The sequence below is a fragment of the Leguminivora glycinivorella genome, chromosome 6 (assembly GCF_023078275.1).
Source record: "Leguminivora glycinivorella isolate SPB_JAAS2020 chromosome 6, LegGlyc_1.1, whole genome shotgun sequence".
Lineage (NCBI taxonomy): Eukaryota > Metazoa > Arthropoda > Insecta > Lepidoptera > Tortricidae > Leguminivora > Leguminivora glycinivorella.
Window position 1 is genome coordinate 13,583,835 of NC_062976.1, and position 21,656 is coordinate 13,605,490.

Here is a 21,656-nt window from a genome sequence, read left to right on the forward strand (position 1 = left end):
CCACTCCGCACTATGCGCCCCATTTTTAATTTTGCAACGAAACATGTTTTCGTTGGATAAAAGTAGAACACGGCTAGAAATTATTTTTAATGAACTGGGAGACAAGGAAGTGATGGATCGCCTGATGGTAAATGATCATCGTCGCCCATAGATCAGTATGTACGTTCGTACGTATGAATGTATGTAGGTATGTATGTATGAATATATAGACCGTCAACCAAATCTTGTCACTAGAAAAAGGCGGCAAATTTGAAAAATCGCGGGCTAGCAACACTAGTTTTGAAAATCGGTGGAAATTCGAGTGTCATTTGTATCTTATCTGTGGAAATCTCCACCCTACCAAAAAGAGAAATAACTAGCACATATCCGTCCCTTTTTAATACATTATCTAATTCGTAAGGAAGGAGCGAGCCCCTTGAAAAAAAAATCTGTGGCTGTTCGACGTACATTGCTGGTTTTTGTTCGTTTCATAGGGATACCATACTTTAGTTTGATGTACATTGCTACTGCCAAGATTTGGTTGACAGGCTATAATTATGTAAATATGTATGTATGCATGTAAATATACAGTGTTGGCCGAAAATCAATACAATTAACCATTAACATTACACATTGAAAACGTTAATTGCCAACATAAAAACAAGCCGTTTTCGTCATCCAACTCGCCTTGATGAGTTAATTGGGTGAGCAGTTCCTAAGATAGAGCTGATGCTGAACCCTGGCTTTTCCCAGGGGAACGCGGGTTTGGTTTAACATAGGCAAGCGCTGTTTTCGTCATCGGACTTGTTTTGATGAGTACTTGAGTGAGCAGTAACCAAGGTAGAGCTGATGCTGAACCCTGGCTATTGCTAGGGGAACGCGGGTTTGGAGTAACATAGGCAAGCGCTGTTTTCGTCATCGGACTTGTCTTGATGAGTACTTGTGTGAGCAGTAACCAAGGTAGAGCTGATGCTGAACCCTGGCTACTCCTAAGGGAACTCGGGTTTCGTGCAACATAGGCAAACGCTGTTTTCTTCATCGGACTTGTATTGATGAGTACTTGAGTGAGCAGTAACCAAGGTAGAGCTGATGCTGAACCCTGGCTTTTCCCAGGGGAACGCGGGTTTGGAGTAACATAGGCAAGCGCTGTTTTCTTCACCGGACTTGTCTTGGTGAGTACTTGAGTGAGCAGTAACCAAGGTAGAGCTGATGCTGAACCCTGGCTTTTTCCAGGGGAACGCGGGTTTGGAGTAACATAGGCAAGCGCTGTTTTCTTCACCGGACTTGTCTTGGTGAGTACTTGTGTGAGCAGTAACCAAGGTAGAGCTGATGCTGAACCCTGGCTATTCCTAGGGGAACGCGAGTTTGGAGTAACATAGGCAAGCGCTGTTTTCGTCATCGGACTTGTCTTGATGAGTACTTGAGTGAGCAGTTACCAAGGTAGAGCTGATGCTGAACCCTGGCTATTCCTAAGGGAACTCGGGTTTCGTGCAACATAGGCAAACGCTGTTTTCGTCATCGGACTTGTCTTGATGAGTACTTGAGTGAGCAGTAACCAAGGTAGAGCTGATGCTGAACCCTGGCTTTTCCCAGGGGAACGCGGGTTTGGTGTAACATAGGCAAGCGCTGTTTTCGTCATCGGACTTGTTTTGATGAGTACTTGAGTGAGCAGTAACCAGGGTAGAGCTGATGCTGAACCCTGGCTATTCCTAGGGGAACTCGGGTTTCGTGCAACATAGGCAAACGCTGTTTTCGTCATCGGATTTGTCTTGATGAGTACTTGAGTGAGCAGTAACCAAGGTAGAGCTGATGCTGAACCCTGGCTATTCCTAGGGAACTCGGGTTTCGTGCAACATAGGTAAACGCTGTTTTTGTCAGCGGACTTGTCTTGATGAGTACTGGTAAAGCTGATATTGAACTCTGGCTGTACCTAGGGGAACTTAGGTTTGGTGCAACATAGACAAACCCGGTTTCCGTTATAGGCCCTGCCTTTATGAGGACTTGGGTGCGCAGTACCCAAGCCAGTGCTGTAGCTGAGACCTGGTGGTACCTAGGGGAACTCAGGTTCGGTGCAATATAAATAAACGCTGTTTTCTGTTCATAGTATGTTTCGTGTGAAATATCTTAGACTCGTCTTTATGACTGCTACTTGGTTGAGTTGAGTAGTACCATAGAATCTGTCAAACTATTTCTGTTGATTGTTGTAAATTCTATGAAGATCGTTTGAAACAGAAATACTTTTCTGGTGGCAATCAAGCATACAGCCCGTCTGATAGTAAATAGTTACCGCAGTCTATGGACGCTTGGAACTCCAGTATTCTCTTTATTCCCTGTGTTACTATTAGTGAAATCGACTGTACTTAATTTTGATATTCAAATGGATATACATACGTATTTTTTTAGACATAAATAAAGTGTTTTATGTATGGCAAATTAATAAATTTGTTCTAACTACTTGATGTTAATATTCACTTCTGGTAGGATTTTTGTTCAGTTAATATTATGTTTTATGCCTAACTTGACATTGCATGAAATATTTCTATATTATAATGCACCGAAACCAGAGTTGCCCTAGATACCGCCAGGGCTCAGCTACAACGCTGTCTTGGCTATTGCGCACCCAAGTCCTCGTCAAGACAAGTCCGATGACGCAAACAGAGTTTGCCTATGTTATACCAAATCCGAGTTCCCCTAGGTACAGCCAGGTTTCAGCATCAGCTCTATCTCGGGTACAGCTCACCCAAATACTCATTAAGACAAGTCCAATGACGAAAACAGCGTTTGCCTGTGTTACACTAAACCCGAGTTCCCCTAGGTGCAAACAGAGTTCAGCATCAGCTACACTTCGGGTACTGCTCACTCAAGTACTCATCAAGACAAGTCCGATGACGAAAACAGCGTTTGCCTGTGTTACACTAAACCCGAGTTCCCCTAGGTGCAGCCAGGGTTCAGCATCAGCTGGACTTTGGGTATTGCTCACTCGAGTAGTCATCAAGACAAGTCCGATGACGAAAACAGCGTTTGCCTGTGTTACACTAAACCCGAGTTCCCCTAGGTACAGCCAGGGTTCAGCATCAGCTGGACTTCGGGTACTGCTCACTCGAGTACTCATCAAGACAAGTCCGATGACGAAATCAGCGTTTGCCTGTATTACACTAAACCCGAGTTCCCCTAGGTGCAGCCAGGGTTCAGCATCAGCTAGACTTCGGGTACTCGTCAAGACAAGTCCGATAAAAAAAACTGGCCAAGAGCGTGTCGGGCCACGCTCAGTGTAGGGTTCCGAAGTTTTCCATATGTTTCTCAAAAACTACTGAACCTATCAAGTTCAAAACAATTTTCCTAGAAAGTCTTTACAAAGTTCTACTTTTGTGATTTTTTTCATATTTTTTAAACTTGTGGTTCAAAAGTTAGAGGGGGGGGACGCACTTTTTTTTTCCTTTAGGAGCGATTATTTCCGAAAATATTAATATTATCAAAAAGCAATCTTAGTAAACCCTTTATTCATTCTTAAATACCTATCCAACAATATATCACACGTTGGGGTTGGAATGAAAAATATTATCAGCCCCCACTTTACATGTAGGGGGGGTACCCAAATATTTTTTTTTTCCATTTTTTATTTTTGCACTCTGTTGGCGTGATTGATATACATATTGGGACCAAATTTCAGCTTTCTAGTGCTAACGGTTACTGAGATTACCCGCGGACGGACGGACGGACGGACAGACAGACATGGCGAAACTATAAGGGTTCCTAGTTGACTACGGAACCCTAAAAAGCAGCGTTTGCCTGTGTTACACCTGAGCAAAGAAGGAGCCTATCATAACTATAAGTATTTGGTATTGAAAATTGAACCTTATTTTATCTACAGCCGTTTCCATCAAACAGAAACGCGCAAATATCACACACAGTGCCACCGTAGGTAACGATCGTATGTTATTTCGTTCGGAGTAATGTGTGCTTTATGAGCGAGGTACAGGATTTAAACTCGCACGATATGCTATAAGGGAAAGCAAATAAAACCCAATATAAGGCTTACCCTTATGGCGTTAGGCTGAGCCGATGATAAGGGTTTTGAAAGGGTATTGGGCTATTTTAGGTAAGCGCTTTCGTTAGGGCTTTAAAAGCAAAATGAAAGGGTATCGCGTCAAAAGGGTAGGGTAAGTTAAGCCTAACGAAATACCCATACAAAACCCCGTATAAGGGATAGCGGGCCGGTCCCTGTGCAGATACTACCCGTATTTACTTGCACAACTAGGTCAGCACTCAGCATAGAACTCTAGATATTACTGAAGTTTCGGAACAAACCGACGACATACGATCCAATAGTAAAAAGTAAAAGGTTCGTTCTCAAAAAAGTGGCACCGTCAGGGTAAAGTGAATGAAAAAAAATGAAAATGGTTTTTTGTACCTTTTTTGATTTAAATATGTTTTTGAGTGCATCAATGATACGGAATTTGCAGAAGGGAACGAAATAGTCGTAAAAACGTAGAACTTATAGCGAGTTGAAATTTTAGACATACAGGAGAAAGTGAATAGACAGGGTAGCAGGGAAAACGTGGCAGGATAAAGAGAGTTTGAATAAAAAAACAAGTTTACCACTAATAATTCAACGTATATCGACTATTATGATTTCGTTAGGATTCAATTTTTTTTCTTTAAGTAGAAACAAAAGCAAAAAAAAGTATTTTTTTAAACAATATCCATAATTTTTTATTCAAAACAGTTGAAGTACAGTAAGTGATATCTGATTATTATTTTCAGTCACGATGCCTGCAGTGTTTGACTGGTAGAGAATGCCTTAAGGCATTATGTACACCATTTTGTACTTTTTTATGTGCAATAAAGAATAAATAAATAAGTACCTACAATCACAGTCTTGTAAAACAACAAAGCACATATCATGATTCACAATGTGAGTTGTACTTGTGCATGTAATGCCTGCAATGGCTGCCCCAGTGGAAGAGTTGGTTCGTCTCCTTGATGTCTCCTTGGTAACATATGTCGAGATAATGAGGTCAGTATTTAAAATGAGGGCCACTCTAGGGCCGGACGGTGTGCCTTGGCTCTTTAAACATCTTGGAAGTAGATTACGTGGCCACATTGACGACTGCCTCCGAGAGGGTATAAATTCTCGTTGGAAGGTGGGCAGACTGTGCCTTTCGAAAAAGGGTAGTCCAGCTGACTCTCCCTTAGGATACCGTCCCATTACCCTCCTAGATGAAACTGGCACGATGTTGAGCGCATCATCGTAAGTCTCATCTACTGCTGTGCACGCATTTTGAAAGACACGTGCCCAAACATCAGAGATCGGGTTCTCGGAGGAGCGATAGACGCAATTGATGCGCTGCATAAATACAGCGGTCTGGTAGCAGAGAAAAGGCAGGGAGCTATCGCAGTATCTCTTGACATTGCCAATTACTTCGGCTTTCTTCCTTATTTGTACTAAATAGGCGCATTGCTTCCACGATGCGCCTTTCTATTTGAAGATCATCATTCACCATAGGGCATTACCTTGCAGAAAGAGTACTGCTCAATGAATCAGGAGGAAGATGCCTAGAAAGACGAATGGAGTGTGGTGTTCCTACCGGCTGCGCCATATAAACGTATAGGGACAGGTCAATGAGACTACGTGCTCAAATCAAGACTGACTTCTTTATTCTTCTTCATACTCACATGCATATTCATAATAATCATAACCTACCCACAGTTTTCCACAGGGGTCGGTACTGGGCGCCTGCTCTGGAGCATTGGCTTTGACTTGGCTATCAGAGTAGTCCAACTTCTCCGCATGATCACCATTTGTTATGCCGATGACACAATAGTAGCCGTGAGGGGAAGAAAGTACCAGGATAATAAGGAGAGCCACAGTGGCAACTGAGCTTACAGTTAGGCGCATTAATTTGTTTGGGCTTGCGGTGTTACTTGCCACGACCGATGACGGGGTTTTCGAAGGAAAGGTTGGCTTCTGCCCGAAGAAAGTGATTGCTGCCGACCTAGCCAAAATGATAATCGTTGACGCTATACGCCGATCGAAATGCAATCTGGTTCTGTAATGCCTATATGCAAGAGCGATAGGGATGTTGCCTTGCCTATTGGCGGTGAGGCGGTCCCTCTTACGCCCCAAATTAAGTACTTGGGCTTAAATTCAAACCAAAATTGGTACTCCGAGGAACATTTTATCAAATTGGTTCCTAGCCTCGTCGGGACTGCTTCGGCGCTGAGCAAACTATTGCCCAATATCGAAGGACCCAATGCCCCATATCGGCGCTTATATGCGAACGTCATCCGCAGCGTGTATACAAAATTTCAGCTCAGTCGGTTGAATATTTCTGCTTCAAATTGGGTTGCAAGATTTGACCTCAACATACATACAAACATACATACATACATACATTGCAAGTTAGTAAAAACCATGTCAAAATAGCTTTTTTTTACTTGTATTTCTTTATCCTGTCAACAGTCACTTTACCCTGCAGAGTGATGGCAGGATAAAGTTACACAGGGTGTAGTGAAAATCCGATTAACTAGATATTATCTCCGAAACTGTTGATAATACAACTGTCATAATTTTAATATACATAGTTATACTTCAATACAACATTAAAATGTTATTGGTAAAAAAACTGCCGTATTAATATTTTACAATAATCATGCCAGAATAAAGTGGACATACCTGTTACAAACTCCGAACGTCACACTTTGAAAACTTCTAACCACAAGACCGCAGCACCTCACACACAAACCTTTACACCGGCGGCTAGAACCATACTGGTTACGTGTTTTACGTATATTAGGGCCTCAATAAGACTTTCTGTGTGTGAGTGAGGTGCAATACCGCGGACGCACAGGATATGGAGAAAATATCGCTGGACAAACTTTGAAGGTGAAAATTAGTGTTCAAAAGTAATCGAATCATCCCGTGCAACGTATATTTAAGAATATAGTAGTCTATTCTCTACAAAAAACAATATTTTATTATCATAAAACTGCAATTTAATAATCTATAGAGCGAAAACTTGAGCAGTGTCGCGTTGTGACAAGGCAGGGTACAGTAGAAAACGGTTTTCTTTATTTTTTTTTTACAAAAGTATTATATTTATAGAAAAAATATGTGTTGGCCTCGATGTGTCACGTTAATGCCTACTTATGAAAATTTTAATTATATGTGAAAATTATATATTTCGCATACTTTCTATTCAAAAACGTGATGGCAGGGTACGATGCCACTATTTTGAGAATTACCCAAAAACACTAACAATATGTGCCATAAATTCGGTGTTGACGTTTTCGGTTCGGTTATTGTGGTCGCCTTGAGAATATGAAACTCCTCTGGGAGGATCTATTCCAGAAACTTTATTTATAACGCTAAATTAAATCGCTAAGAAAATCACGCGGGATTCATGAATAATGCATAAGTTCAAAGAAAAGGATACGTAGATCAGGCGGTGTTTTAGCAGCTGAAGCCTCCAAACTGAATAATTTAGACTGGCGAGCCAGCTTCGTGTAGATAGTGGTACGATATCCAGCTACCCTTTTGGTTGTTTTTAACATGCGTCTCGCTTGGATGCCCTAGGGAAAAGTCGCAGAAACAGTTTTCAACTTTAGTATAAATCGTATGAGCGATATAAAACGAATGAGTACTATGTAGGTATACGTCTTACGTAATGCGAAACTCAAGGCAAATGCGTGATCTAAGACTTATTCGTATGCGGCGCCTTGCAAATTACGTCGACAGCAACAATATTTGTTTGTTCAGCGCAACACTCGGGGAGTTTATGGAATTTTAATGGTTTAATATTAGTCCCGTGTCAAGCGTGAGAGGTCAAACACTTTGTCAATAGAAATCTGCGAGTGATTTACGTTTATTTGTTGTAAACCATAGCTGTAGAGTATGCATTATGTCATTAGCCTGGAATGTAGTAAATTTAATCTAAAATGATGTCATTCTTTAGCTGAGAACAAAGGATCCTCTTGTTTTATATGGCACTAAAATATTCGTTTCTTGCTGTTTCTTAAAGAAGTTGCTTAGTGTGAGAAGCAATTCAAATGTCATGCAATAATTAAATTAGGTACACTGATAAAAAAGAACATTAATATTAAAAGTTCAAATTATGGAAAAATTATGTCAAAATTAAATCAATAACTAGTTAGGCGCGGTACATCTACCTACTAATTAGGATAATAATAATAACCAGCAACTTGCTCTTCAATACGGCCTTGTGGACCGCGAAGTACCGTACTACAAGTACTTACCTGCGCCAGTTCTCGAAAATGGTCGTGCCACGCTCTATTGGGATCGATCTATTATCACTGACAGGACTATTGTAGCCAATAAACCTGACATTGTGATAATAGATCGACTGCAACGCCGGGCAGTGCTCGTTGACATCACCATCCCCCATGATGAGAATCTCGTGAAAGCCGAGAAGGACAAGTCCAGTAAGTACCTAGACTTGGCTCACGAGATAACCGCCATGTGGGATGTTGAATCAACGATCATTGTTCCGATAGTCGTTTCAGCGAACGGTCTCATAGCGAAGAGTCTCGACCAACATCTTAAGAGACTCTCGCTAGGTGGCTGGATCAAGGGCCAGATGCAGAAGGCGGTGATCTTAGACACAGCGCGGATAGTTCGACGGTTCCTCTCTCTGCAGCCCTAACCACCGGCAGCTTGGGCCCTGCCCCGCTGCTGGCGGCAGGCAGGCGGCAGGTTAGGTTTTTTATAATGTGTTTATATGTGTTTTATATTGTTTTGTATGTGTTTTTGTATTTTACTTTTATATTCATATTATAAACAGCCTAGCCTAAGAAAGAAAATAAATAAAGAGAATAATAATAATAAGTACTCTCTACCTCTGGCTTGCCTTGGCTGGCCGTCCAGAGTGGAGTCGTTAGGGCTACATGCCCCAGGGGTGGAAGTGAAAATTTGCATAAGACGCGAGTTGGTGCAGTGGCTTAACAGCCACTGGGCAGAAAGCGGTGTACACCTCTCGACACCCTTGAGTTCTCACACCGGTGTTGCCCTTGAGCCATCTTGGATGTCGCTTTTTGTGGGGGCCCATCTTGTGGGGACGAGTCACCGTCTGCCGGAAATAAAATTGGATACCGTTTTATTAGGCAGTCGTCCGGTTTTTTATCCATAGCCCAGTATTTAGTCCATCACTTTCATCAAAATAGACCAGTTCATTTTAGATTCCATTAACTCTCAAATAGTCCTTACACCCTGGCGGGTGTTGCCTCTGCATGTGTCCCATGATACGGGCAAGGGCAACATCCGCTCGGTGTACCCCTTACATTTCATTAAAGTGTCGAAAGGGCCTCTACGTGTTGGCTTCGGCCCCGCGCACGCCTCCTAAAGGTCCGGAATACCATTGTTCCGTGATGGGAAAGACATACAAATAATAATAAAATACTTTATTGCACACTACAAAACAAAAGATACAGCAAGATCCAATGAAATTAGGATAATGCTAAATCGAAATTCCTATCTACTGTTAATTTTAACTGTAATAGGTAACTATTTTCCTAAAGGCCCCGATGAACTCCGATGTCCGAAATAAAGATTTGCAGTTGAGCTCACCGAGAAAAATGCGAAGATAAGATGGAATTTAAAGTTTATCTAACGACTAGTGCTAAATAAGCTACTTGCCCAAGTAGGTACTTGCTAATAATTCATCGGAATCGGCAGCTATAGAGACAATGCCGAAAATTTCGTAGGTTGTCCGTTACATGAGTAGTTTGGTGAGACACGACCACCCGCCGTTGACGAGCGATAGCCATCGCCATCGGGCATCAGGTGTCGGTGCAATCGCCATAAATAAAATTCGACACTTAAACAATGGGAAGGCGGCCCTAGCGCGATCGCGCGATACGGTGGCGTCGTTATAATCGCATTCCAAGTACGAGCGAAGAAAATTCTTATGGGGACCGGTAAACGTAGCTATGTTTCCTTACGCATAGTTTTAAGGGTCTATAGCAGGGATGTAACGGAGCTCTGCTTCTGCTTCCGTTTCTGCGGAACTTCCGTTTTGTTTTACACATCCGCTTCTGTTCCGGTTCTGTTATTTTTCAAACGGAAGTTATAGCGGATGTCGGAACCTAGCGCGACGGTGGGACATGAGCGGCGTACATCAAAGACCAACAGGTCTATACCTGTCATTCGCTCATCTGTCCGCTTGCCACGTGCTGCGATACTAAACATCAATCGCTTCATTCCATTGCGCGCCAATATTTGTCCTGTCCACCTAGTTAGTAGCGAGTGAACAACTATTCAGTGGTGCAGGGCTTATCTACGATCCCCTTAGAAGCAAACTGCCGGGAGATAAAGCTGCTAAGCTTTTGTTTATTAAATACAGTTTACTTCTTTTATAATCACTCCATTTAATTTAAAAATTTAATTGTGTGCTAACAATTACACATATAATTTTTACTGGTTTTTTTTTTTTTTTTTAATTATAAATGGGCTTACTCTTGACCACAGACTAGCCAAAGGCAAAGACGCGGCCTACGATGGAGTGAGCTCGCCCAGAAGATGCCTGTTCACTCTAGTGTTAGTTTTGGATTGTATTATACTACCTACGAGTAAGTTTTCTTTTCGTTTTTAAAACCTTTTACGGCATAATAAAGGTTTAAAAGGATTCTTATGTGATTTTTAGTGATTACTTAAACAACTAAACATCTTAAAGTTCAAGGTGATTTAAATTTTTGGATTGTAATGAATGATATACTTAAGATAAAATATCAGGTAACTTTTCTTTTCGTTTTTAAAACCTAAGTGGGCCTAAAGGCTGATTACAAACTGCTAATTACAGGCTGAACAGTAAACACCTAAAAGTTCTAGGTAATTTAAGTAGTTTTGGTTTATGTTATACCTATGTGGTATTTTTTCATTTCGTTTTTAACATCTATAACTTCCGCTTCTGGTTCCGGTTCCGCTTCTGCTTCCGTTAAACTAAATTCAAAACTTCCGCTTCCGCTTCCGGTTCCGTTAAAACCACATCCGTTACATCCCTGGTCTATAGACAGGGTTACGATGGTTTGTCTAAGAGCTCTGTTACCCGTTTCTCGTGAAACCTATGGGAACCCACTACCCGTCTATCGCGTTATAACAGTCAAAACAATACAGATTCGATCCGGCTCCCGGTTAGTAATTTGATACTTTTCATATCAATGTTCTAAAATATTTATAAATTATGAGATGGTGTATTTTGGATACTAAATTATTTAAATTCGGGATCTAATATGCAGCAAACTGGGCAAATCGAACTAATGTGATAAAATGGGGACGTTTTCCATTTAAAAAATGTTACCAAATAGGTACCTACCTACTCAAAATTATATGTTATAGATATGTATACGTATCCGTACCTATTTTGGTTCTACCTTTGTATTGTTATAGCTATTGCGTTGCGAAGGCATGCCAAATCACGGGCGGCCGATATTAATGAATAGGGAAAGGATGTATGGAATGCGGCAAACTATTATTTATCAGGTCCCTAGAATTATTTATTATGCTTAAGCCGCACTATCTCGCTACTAGCATATTTCCCCGTAGCCGCGCCGCGCGCCGGGACGCCGCAGCCCGCAGGCCGCCGGCCCGCCGCGTATCGCTGCGCCATCGTGAGAGAGTTCGCGATCGGTACAATCTGTTATCTAACACAACCGACCCGCGGTCTCTTTGACGGCCGATTATGGACAAAAGCGATTCGTTTTAATTACGAGATATCGATGAGCATCTAATCAAGCTATATAATTTTCACGAGAGCATAATGTTGACGGGTTTTACCGTTGTTTGATTGATAACAAACGTTTTCCTATTTATTCCTTTGAAATGAATGCGGCGTAACACAACTGTATGAAAGACTTAATGAATCTGAAATAAAAGGAATGTTTATCCCTGAGATGTTGTGTAAATAAGCAGTCAAGGTGTAAATATTTGGGCGGTGGTTGTTGCTGGACGTTACGCTTGCATTCGCTTGTTTAAGCCGAATATTTGTTTTTCCGCCTACCCGAGCACACGTACATACAAAAGCTTCTTGTTCCGTATACATGCATCAGAAAGTTGTTTAATTGGTACTTACTTGCCGCCATCTCGCTTCATTTAGTAATTAGGTTCCTGCATTATGACATGCCTTCACTCTACGTGTATAGGGAAATGTTAAACTAACCATATTTTAATTTGGACATTTTCAATTATCATGTTTAATTTTAAACCATATGACTGATTTTCTTAAGACAGCATATACATTGCTGTTTTCTAAAGCTCAATACTCTATGGCGGCATGTAGAGTTAATAGTTCCACTTAGTCACACAAACGATTATGCCAAGAAGTCTCATTTGTTTATGAAAGCTGCCGTATATTCCGCAACATTTAGGGCCGCCGGCGAAATGATTAGTAAGTACGTGATTGGCATGCACGAGTTGGCCCTTAGATCGTACACGGTTGACAGGAGCCGTGGGAACTTTTGTGAATAGGAAGCGTGATGAAGTAAATATCGTAACTATCGTAAGGTCCAGGTCAAGTAGGGGTTACAAGAAGTAGATCGCGGATCGCGGGCCGCGCGTAAGGTGCGCCTGAACTAGGCTACTAAAAATAAAGCGTTTTAATATTTCATACTTATCTAAGCACTTACCTTGTTATGAGGAAACTGCGTAGTGCGCGTATCCTATTACATGCTTATATCCTATCTAGATGATCAGATTTTTCGTAAAAGGGCAGTACATGTTTATGTGCAATACGTAAACAGGGAGTGTTTACGTATTGCATATAAACATAAAAAGATAGCAATTATTTCAGAATGTGAAAGACAATGACATCCCGTCCATAAATTCACATACGAATAGCACCTAGCTAAATATATATACAAAAAGTAGTAAGTACAGAACACGTGCGGTTTCCGGTACTGTACTGTAATAAACCGAGCATCCTAAATGCAGCGTTAACTCTTGCTGCAATACAGGAAGACAATATTTTCTATGAGTTATTTTGTTAACGTAAAGTCGCGTTCATATTGAAACACCGTGAATATACATTTGGGCTCAATTGGAGTACAAGAACTTATCAATAATTTAATTTAAAGGTAGGGGATGACCGATTGATAAAAAGTAGCCGTAATTTTCTTACCTTTATATTGACATTATAGTAAACATTTTCATAGTTCCACAGTAAAAACCCTATGAAATTTAAGACAGGTAAAACCTGGATTTACCGGTAAAATCTAGGATTTTCCGTGTAGCCTTATTGAACTTTTCCGTGTAGCCTTATTGAACTTTTCCGTGGGACTTAATCAATCGTAGATCTGTGTAAGAATGTCCTATGGTACCTATTTTATTCATGATGTCTATTTAACTAAGCATTATTGGCCATTCCACACGCGGACATCGCATATGAACCTTAAAAAAAACTGGCGACGTAAAGTAACAATAGAAAGTGAGAACGTGGAAAGTGAGAACGTGCGTTCAGTGAGAACGCGCGCCACCCCTGATTAGGCCGCGAACTCGCGGCCGCCAGCATGTACTTGTAGCGCGGTGATAGAATCGCGGAGTAAGCCGCCCCTGCTATGTCGCAGCTTAAAACAATAATCAAATCTATGGATCTAATAATAAAAATAAAGAGATCTCAGAAAAAAATGCATTTAGTATAATTACTGAACTATTAAAACTAATTATACCTAGGTATCTACATACAAAGCCGTCACCTTTCCTTGACTTGTAAACATAATGAGTTAATGGTTCGCAAATTAAAAAAAACCGGCCAAGAGCGTGTCGGGCCACGCTCAGTGTAGGGTTCCGTAGTTTTTCGTATTTTTCTCAAAAACTACTGAACCTATAAAGTTCAAAACAATTTTCCTAGAAAGTCTTTATAAAGTTCTACTTTGGTGATTTTTTTCATATTTTTTAAACGTACCTAATAAAACATTTTTTTCCATTTTTTATTTTTGCACTTTGTTGGCGTGATTGATATACATATTGTTACCAAATTTCAGCTTTCTAGTGTTTACGGTTACTGAGATTATCCGCGGACGGACGGACGGACGGACGGACGGACGGACAGACAGACATGGCGAAACTATAAGGGTTCCTAGTTGACTACGGAACCCTAAAAATGTGCAGATTTGCAGAGCACGCTCCGTGCAGGTCCTTAGTTGCAGTACCTACCGACACTACCGACGCAGTCTGGCGTCGGCGTCAGCGCGGCGGCGGAGTCGCGTGGCGTTTGTTTACGGAAGTCGCGCCGCCGCCACCGCCCGCCCTGCAGTCAATGGACACAATGACACGCAATACCTCATGTGTGCAGTTGCGTAATGGAAGGGGAAATTGTAAAACTGGGGCTTGTGAAAACATTGACAGTATTTTTACAACCTGAAATTTCTGCAAAGTCCTTATTTCAAAGTTTTATTTTAATGTGTTGTTTGGAAATAGAACCAATTTTTATCAAGTTATTATATGTATATGTACTGTGTTATTATAAAACTGTGTTATTATCTTACACTAGAATAAAAACGTACCTAATAATATTTAAGTATGTCTGAAAATGTTTACTTAATATGTTCCATTTCACATTGATCTAGTCTAATTTGATAAACACCTGATACTACACGTACTTAAAATAGTTAACTCGTATAATTAAATGCGAAACCTGTCATGTCAACAAAAACAAGATGTAAACAAAAATTAACTTGATGTCAGTTTTGTGACGACAATTAAAGCATGAAATTTCAATAAAAATATTGCTTTAGTGTTAATTACATAAACTTTAAGCAATAATCTACATTTAGAACATGAAAAATTTTGATTTTTAGACAAATTTTATTCTTAATTGTCGTCACAAAACTGACATCGAGTTAATTTTTGTTAACAACTGTCACTAATTTTGGTACCCAATTTCTGAAAATTCCCCATAACATTACACCTACTAATGATGATCCCTATAATAGTTAAAACATAGATTAACTGTCACGTGTGTTTTCTTTTGTAGGAAAATAAAAAATTTTCGAAATAGAAGCTGAAATATGCGTGAAAATAAGTAGATGCCTACTGAGGAATTTCCTGTAGGTAAGAAGGTAGATATATATGGATTAATTACAATAAAATTGATGGTACCGGATTACTCGGTGCTAAAATTTTATTGGTACGATCCAGTATCGCGGTCAATGCCGATTGGCGTGCATTAAGAGCGCATCTGTGATCCGAGCGGGAATAAAAATAAATTCGAGCAACGCTGACTTCATGTTCACTGCCTTTTGCTTTTATTTGATTTTGTACTGACTGCTGGTTCCCATCGGATTTGAATGGCGTGAAATGGGCAGTGATTTAACGTGTACTTGTATGGTTTATAAACGTTGGTAACTTATTGTGCGGTAATTAATTTGAGTGCGCTTTTCTTGTGGCGCTTTTAGTGACGTACCTACTGTACTTTTTTTTATTTTATGGTTGAGTTTGTAGTCGTAAACCGTTTACTGAGCATGATGTTAGAATGTATGAGTATCAAAAGACGTTTGAGTGTTAAAAACAGTCTAGTCTACTTAGTCGACCGGACGCATAGTTACACAGTATACCTACACTAAATAATATTAACTCGAAAACCAAAATATTTAGGTACAGTCAACCAATTGGAACCCTAGGCCACTCTACAACTATGTCAAAATGACAAGCAGTAAGAGAGTTCTTACAATCTGATTTATAACGTCACTATGACATAGTTCTACAGTGGCCTAGGGTTCCAATTGGTTGACTGTACAAGTGTACATACTTAACTGATTTTTACCAAATGCCTGAAGTAGAGTGATCAAACGTCGTTTATGTCTCTATGTCGCGTTAATTGTGATAAAGATAGATTACTGTTTCGCTCGCTACGGCGGAAACGGTTGGCATCATTGCTCTACCTATTTACGTCTAATATTATACATAACCGGCCATATCGATATTGCATAGGTCACACACACGTAAGTACCTGTTTGAAACTTAATTAAGCTCGGGTCGCCGTTTGAAAATCCCATTAGTGTTTGCAGTGCACGCAGGTATGTGGCGTGTATGTGGCGACGTCTTTTTGTTTGCTATGCAATACGATAGATGCAATCGTAAATGTTTATTTTTTAGCTGCCGTGGGAACAAAGAACATGTGGTCATAGTTAATATTTATAAAAATCATTAGGTACTCTAAATCATTGCCTAAACTTATGTAACTCTAGAATTTTATTGCATTTTTATTTGACGCCTTTACATAAACAGGCATGACTAAATATAAACATTATTACATTAATAGGTACCTACTTGTAGTACAGTGGCAAACTTGATCCAATACTGTCGTAATGTACATTATAAACGATTTGGTTTTTTTTTGCGTTAATTACCTTATTTTTATTTTACCTAATTTATAAATTACAAAATATTGTTTGATTATTATGCAACCAGATTTAATGATCAATAATAATTATAACGCAAGCTTGAACACTGAACAATGAACACTGATAACGCAAGCGTAACTTTTTTTGCTCATTTTGTACAAGTAACTTGACGTTGCATATTGTGTTCGACTGGCGGAACTGGCGGAAGTGTACTTAGTTCAGCTTTTAAGGAACTAATAAAGTACCTAGCTGACAACACCACACTTAAAAGTACGTGCCTTTTCAAACTATCTGCATGATAGGAGATGTGATGTATCGTAGTGAGATGCGGTTGCTAGGCAACGCGCGTCGCCAGCGCGGCGGCGAGAGCGCCGGGACGCTGCGGCGGCGCTCAGTCCGCTCCCGACGCGCCGCGGCGGCTCCGCGCACCACGCACCGCCCGTCGTGGTCGCACCACCAAAATTATACCCTTCCTTAACACTACCGATGCTAAAATACAGCTTTCAGTGATAAGTGCAGTGGAAAAAGTTTCAGGTGAAAATTGTGGAAAAGTTTACAGTGGAAAAGTTTTCAATGCTAGTAGTGATGAACTTCAGTAGAGATTTAAGATACCTATTTAGTCAGTATATATCGGTTTTGAAAAAAAAAACATTATTTTAATCACTTTAGGACGGTATTTTCAGTGGATTCATTGTTTTCTTGTACTAGGTAATATTTAATTCGTACAGTGTTAATTTGTAATTTATTCGAAGTTTCCTCTTCACACGATATGAGTTTGTGCTATGATTATACAACCAAGATAACGAACATCACTATTATCATTGCTCTTATTATTTTCATACCTAACTATCAGCCATCTGTTTTTTAGAAGGAACTAAGTAATCGTCTATATTGACGTTAAGGAAATTTTTGTAGTAGAAGTAGATAGTCTATTTAGTCATATCATAATACATAGTTTGTTAGTTTATAAGTCTATATATGAAATAGTCCGATGCTGTGATGAGCCGATTAGGCTTTAGGTTAAGTTGTAGATTGCATATATTTTTTGCAAGGGAAGGTGTATACTAGACTTACTAAATAGATACTTGTTAGTGTGTAAATAGTAAAGTTTTCAGCCCAGACAGACAGGCGCGCACGTTTATTCTCATAAACAATGCTTAATGAGTAGATAGATATTGTGCGAGAAACATAAGTAATGGGAGATGAGTTTGCTATTGCCTAAACTTTTATTTCAGTGCAGGTATTTAGGCACTCCAATACAAATCAAACTTCATAGCACTTACATACTGAAACTATTGAAAAGTTATCGACAGCAGACCCATACTTCAGATTCAGTATAAATGGCCGTCTCGGCTGCAGTCGGTGGCCATTCTCCGACATGTGACGATCTTTTATTTAGACGAGCCGCACCCCCGAGGTCGTTCACCCTCGTGCGTGGAGGAAGGTCAGGGTTATACGTTGTACGTGTCACTGTTTACACCCTATTAGTGCTCCGTGGTGTGAAGAGTCTGGGGGAATTCGTTTGAAGTTACTATGTTTCCGACAGCCGTATCGATTAAGGTTTAATCATGCAATAAAGCTGTGCCACGCTCCATAAAGAATCTACAAGAAATAGAGCTTACGGAAAAATGACGATAGGGCGCCTTTTGCCTGAAAAAATAGTTACCTACTACTAATTAAGTTGATATTCGGGTTTCATGTTGTCCTTCTTTCTGAAATGTAAATTTATGTACCTCATCAAATAAACATTAAAACATTTTGAAACTTGATATTAATTTACTTAGGCAAATCTGTTCCCTAATATGAATTTAAAAATCGTCAGCTTTCGATTAAGAGTGACATCCTAGACATTTAATTTGTAATGCACAAAGATTCAGGAAGTAGGAAGTAATGATGCAGTCGGCGTAATAGTTAATGTGCACGTGGGTGTCGCAGTGCAGGGGCGCTCGCCCCCGGGCGCCGAGTACAACATCCCACTGGAAAACGACATAACGTCCTCAACGGTTCACGCACGTCATTGCCTTCTTCCTCTAGACATAGACTAGTTCCCACACACAGCACGTCCCTGCGGTCTTAGCTAAAGAGCTCGCTTTGTTTATGTTTCTCTAAAGAAATAGTGGTGTTTTGTTTCGAAGGAAGTGGTGATGAATTTCAATTATTTTAGAAAGTCTCGCTGTAATTCATTGCCGATAGAAAATTAAGTGAAATTTGCAACATGACTGATTCTAAGATAGGCAGTGAGTGCTTAAAAAGTGATAGTATGGAAAACAGTGAAGATAGGTAGAATGCGACGCTTGCGATGCGCAGAACCGACCGCGAACGGCGCGGACGCAGCTCGCGCGTTGCACCGCCTTGCGTTTGCGCTGTGGCGAGCAGTGTTCCATCTTCAGCGGAGCTACACAAAGGCCTATGTCGCGCGCTCGCGCTCCCGAAGCGTCGCCGCTGCCCCGAGGAGGAAGCCCACGGTGTGTATTTATGGGTCGTAAACTTTACACCCAAAATATGAACCGGCCTACACACTGGTCGCTTAATAATAGTTTGGATGAAACACGAAATAACTAACGTGTTGTGCTGGTTGTTAGAAAAACACTTCGAAATATTATGTTTATGACTCCTACGCTCAGATTCGACAGGTATGTAACAGATCATCGAGCAAGTAAGATACTTATACTTGAGTATAAACATTAAAATTACCTATGCTGGTTACATTTATGTAAAGTGGTTAATTAGTGGTTCTTAAGTAGTGCTCGATACGTATTTCTAGGGTGTGCATTTTCTTTCAGAAATCACCATATTCGATTTGGCTCCATGGAAATCGGTTTTCATTACATTTTAATTAAATCGTTAATTACTCGACTTACTCGCACGTTCACTTCCTCCTGCAGCGCTCCACGGGCTTGTCTAATAAGTAATAACAATGGAGCTTAATGAAACTCCCGGCCAAGGGGCTATAAATAAATAAATAATAAATAAATAAATAAATAAATATTATAGGACATTCTTACACAGATTGACTGAGGCCCACGGTAAGCTCAAGAAGGCTTGTGTTGTGGGTACTCAGACAACGATATATATAATATATATATTATATAATATATAATATATATATTATATATATCGTTGTCAGTAGCTATAACCCGACCTTAAACTGCAGTAATCACTTAAGCCACACCTTCCCTATACTCATTTATCAGTTTTATAGGACTGACGCGGCCATCCGATCGCGATAGACGCCGAGGCCCTCTTACTCACCTTACCTTAGGCACCGAGCGAGCTACTGAGGCCTTTATTTTTAAGAGCATTAGACATGCAAAATACCAATTCCATTAAATACACAGCCTTTAAATGGCTTAGGGAGGCATATATACGGCTCTACCTCGTAACTCTAGTCAAGCGTAAATGGCGGCGTATGGACAAAAGTCTGTTAGATTATTTCAAATTGTCAATCGTTATGTCCGTAATGTAACCAAATTCTGATACTTATATTACATTCTCACCATAACGATACATTTTCGTTTCCCTTCAATGCGCGCTATTCTCTTTGTGTAATGAAATACATCTGTCTGATCAAAGCCGGCGCGTAGCGGCAAAAAATGTTCGAGAATTATATTACTACTTTTGATTTCGTTTTAATGACAGCAGCTGCGACCTTGCCGGAGAACTTAATCAATGATTTTCTCTAGTCGTTATTTTTCATTTTATTTATACAAAGTGTTATACCTAGTTAAATTTGCATTATTCCTTGTTTCAGACACGAGCCGTCAGCGCTCCTGCCACTCCAGCCGGCGCGTTATTTGGAAGGGATCAAGTGAGTAATCTAATCATAAAGAGACTATCAGGCCAATTCTAGTAAACATTGCCTTCAGAATTATAATAGAACTAGCTTTTTAGAAAGAAACAAAAAGCTTATGTCACTCTCCATCCCTTCAACTATTTCCACTTAGCTCCGTTTTGCCGTGAAAGATGGACAAACAAACAGACACACACACTTTCCCATTTATAATATTAGTAATAGAATAGATAATGTCGCGATCAAATTAGCGTGAAACTAAACTCAACAAGTTGCATAAAAGAAAACTCTGAATTAAGATTTCACGTGTGCGGTTATTGTATGTGTCTCTCGTAAGTATAATTACCGTGTACGGCAAGATAAATCACCCTTGAACGGGTGTCTCCGATGAGCAATTATAAACACAAATGTGCATCATTACGTGCGACGCCTCAAGAAAAAGAGAGACAAATATTGTGGTTTGACTACGCTGCGCACTTGTATGAGTAAATATAGTCAGTAGTCCACGCCATTATCCTGGAGCAACTATTTAGTTAGGTGACAGTATAAATGAATGTCTTTATGCTCCAATGGGTTCAATTTACGTCGAACATAAGCAGAGCTTAAGGTATGACTACGCTAATCGGATTAGCGTCGCGGCTCGAGCCCGAGGCTCTACTTTGCGTGCTAGCCATTTTCTTATATGGCCTTTTATATAGAACATACTCAGTTACGTCCGAAGCCAGGGTAACCAGCATAACTGTGACCTCGGTCTCAGCGCGAATTCTGAGCTATCGGTGAATGCATTTAAATCGGTACCTGTGTGCATTCGGCTCGTTCGTGTTTGGTAAATAATAGGAACAGCGATGCGCCTACGCAGCGCCTATGTCACTTTCTCGGAGTTATGTCGCGCCTACGACCTCTAAGTAATATAGACGTTGTTGGAATTAACAAAACTAAATCTATCTTACTCTAACAAGTATATTGTTATACTTTCTCTTTCATAAATGTAAACTATTGAATAAAAAACAACAGCCCATAGTTCCTAATCTTAAGGACTTCGTTTGTACTTTAGTCCCTTGGTAGCTATTCATAGGAGCACACCTTGCCTTACTATATTGCGATAATATATTTCAACTCTTATAAATCGCCATGTGTCTTTTAATTAATTGCCCTAAATCTAATAGGTTATGGGCCCAGACACATTTAATTAGATTTTTGTAAATAGTGTTGTGAGATTCATTTGTGGACAATGTTGTGTAAATATTAAATGGAACATTAACCCTTCAGTGGTGAATTGGTGATAAGAAGAGTATGCGGAACTTACAAGTTCAATAGTTAATAAACTATCTACGTTTTTTAATGGTGTTTGATGGAAAAGGAGTCGTAAACCTAAAATAATGGTGGATTTGAAAAGCAATAAAACTGAGGCAGCCATTGTTCAGTATTTGATGTACTATTTGAAAACATATACCGACTTAGGAGAAGAAAATTATATTGCCGCGAGTTTAAAATCTGAAGAGAAATAACAGTACATCATCAAGTTTTCAACGAACGT

General features: G+C 40.0%; 1 protein-coding gene across 9 annotated transcripts in view; it reads left to right on the plus strand.

Moving 5' to 3' along the window:
- LOC125227284 (tensin-1) overlaps positions 1-21,656 on the plus strand; it is a 155,436-nt gene that overhangs the window by 88,702 nt on the left and 45,078 nt on the right. For 8 of the 9 annotated variants that reach the window (XM_048131547.1, XM_048131550.1, XM_048131549.1 and 5 more), the window contains one exon: positions 20,081-20,137. In XM_048131547.1, coding sequence (XP_047987504.1) covers positions 20,081-20,137 — 57 coding nt within the window. Of the gene's footprint in view, positions 1-18,550; positions 18,795-20,080; positions 20,138-21,656 lie in introns of those variants that run through there. The other variant, XM_048131555.1, reaches the window with a different exon arrangement.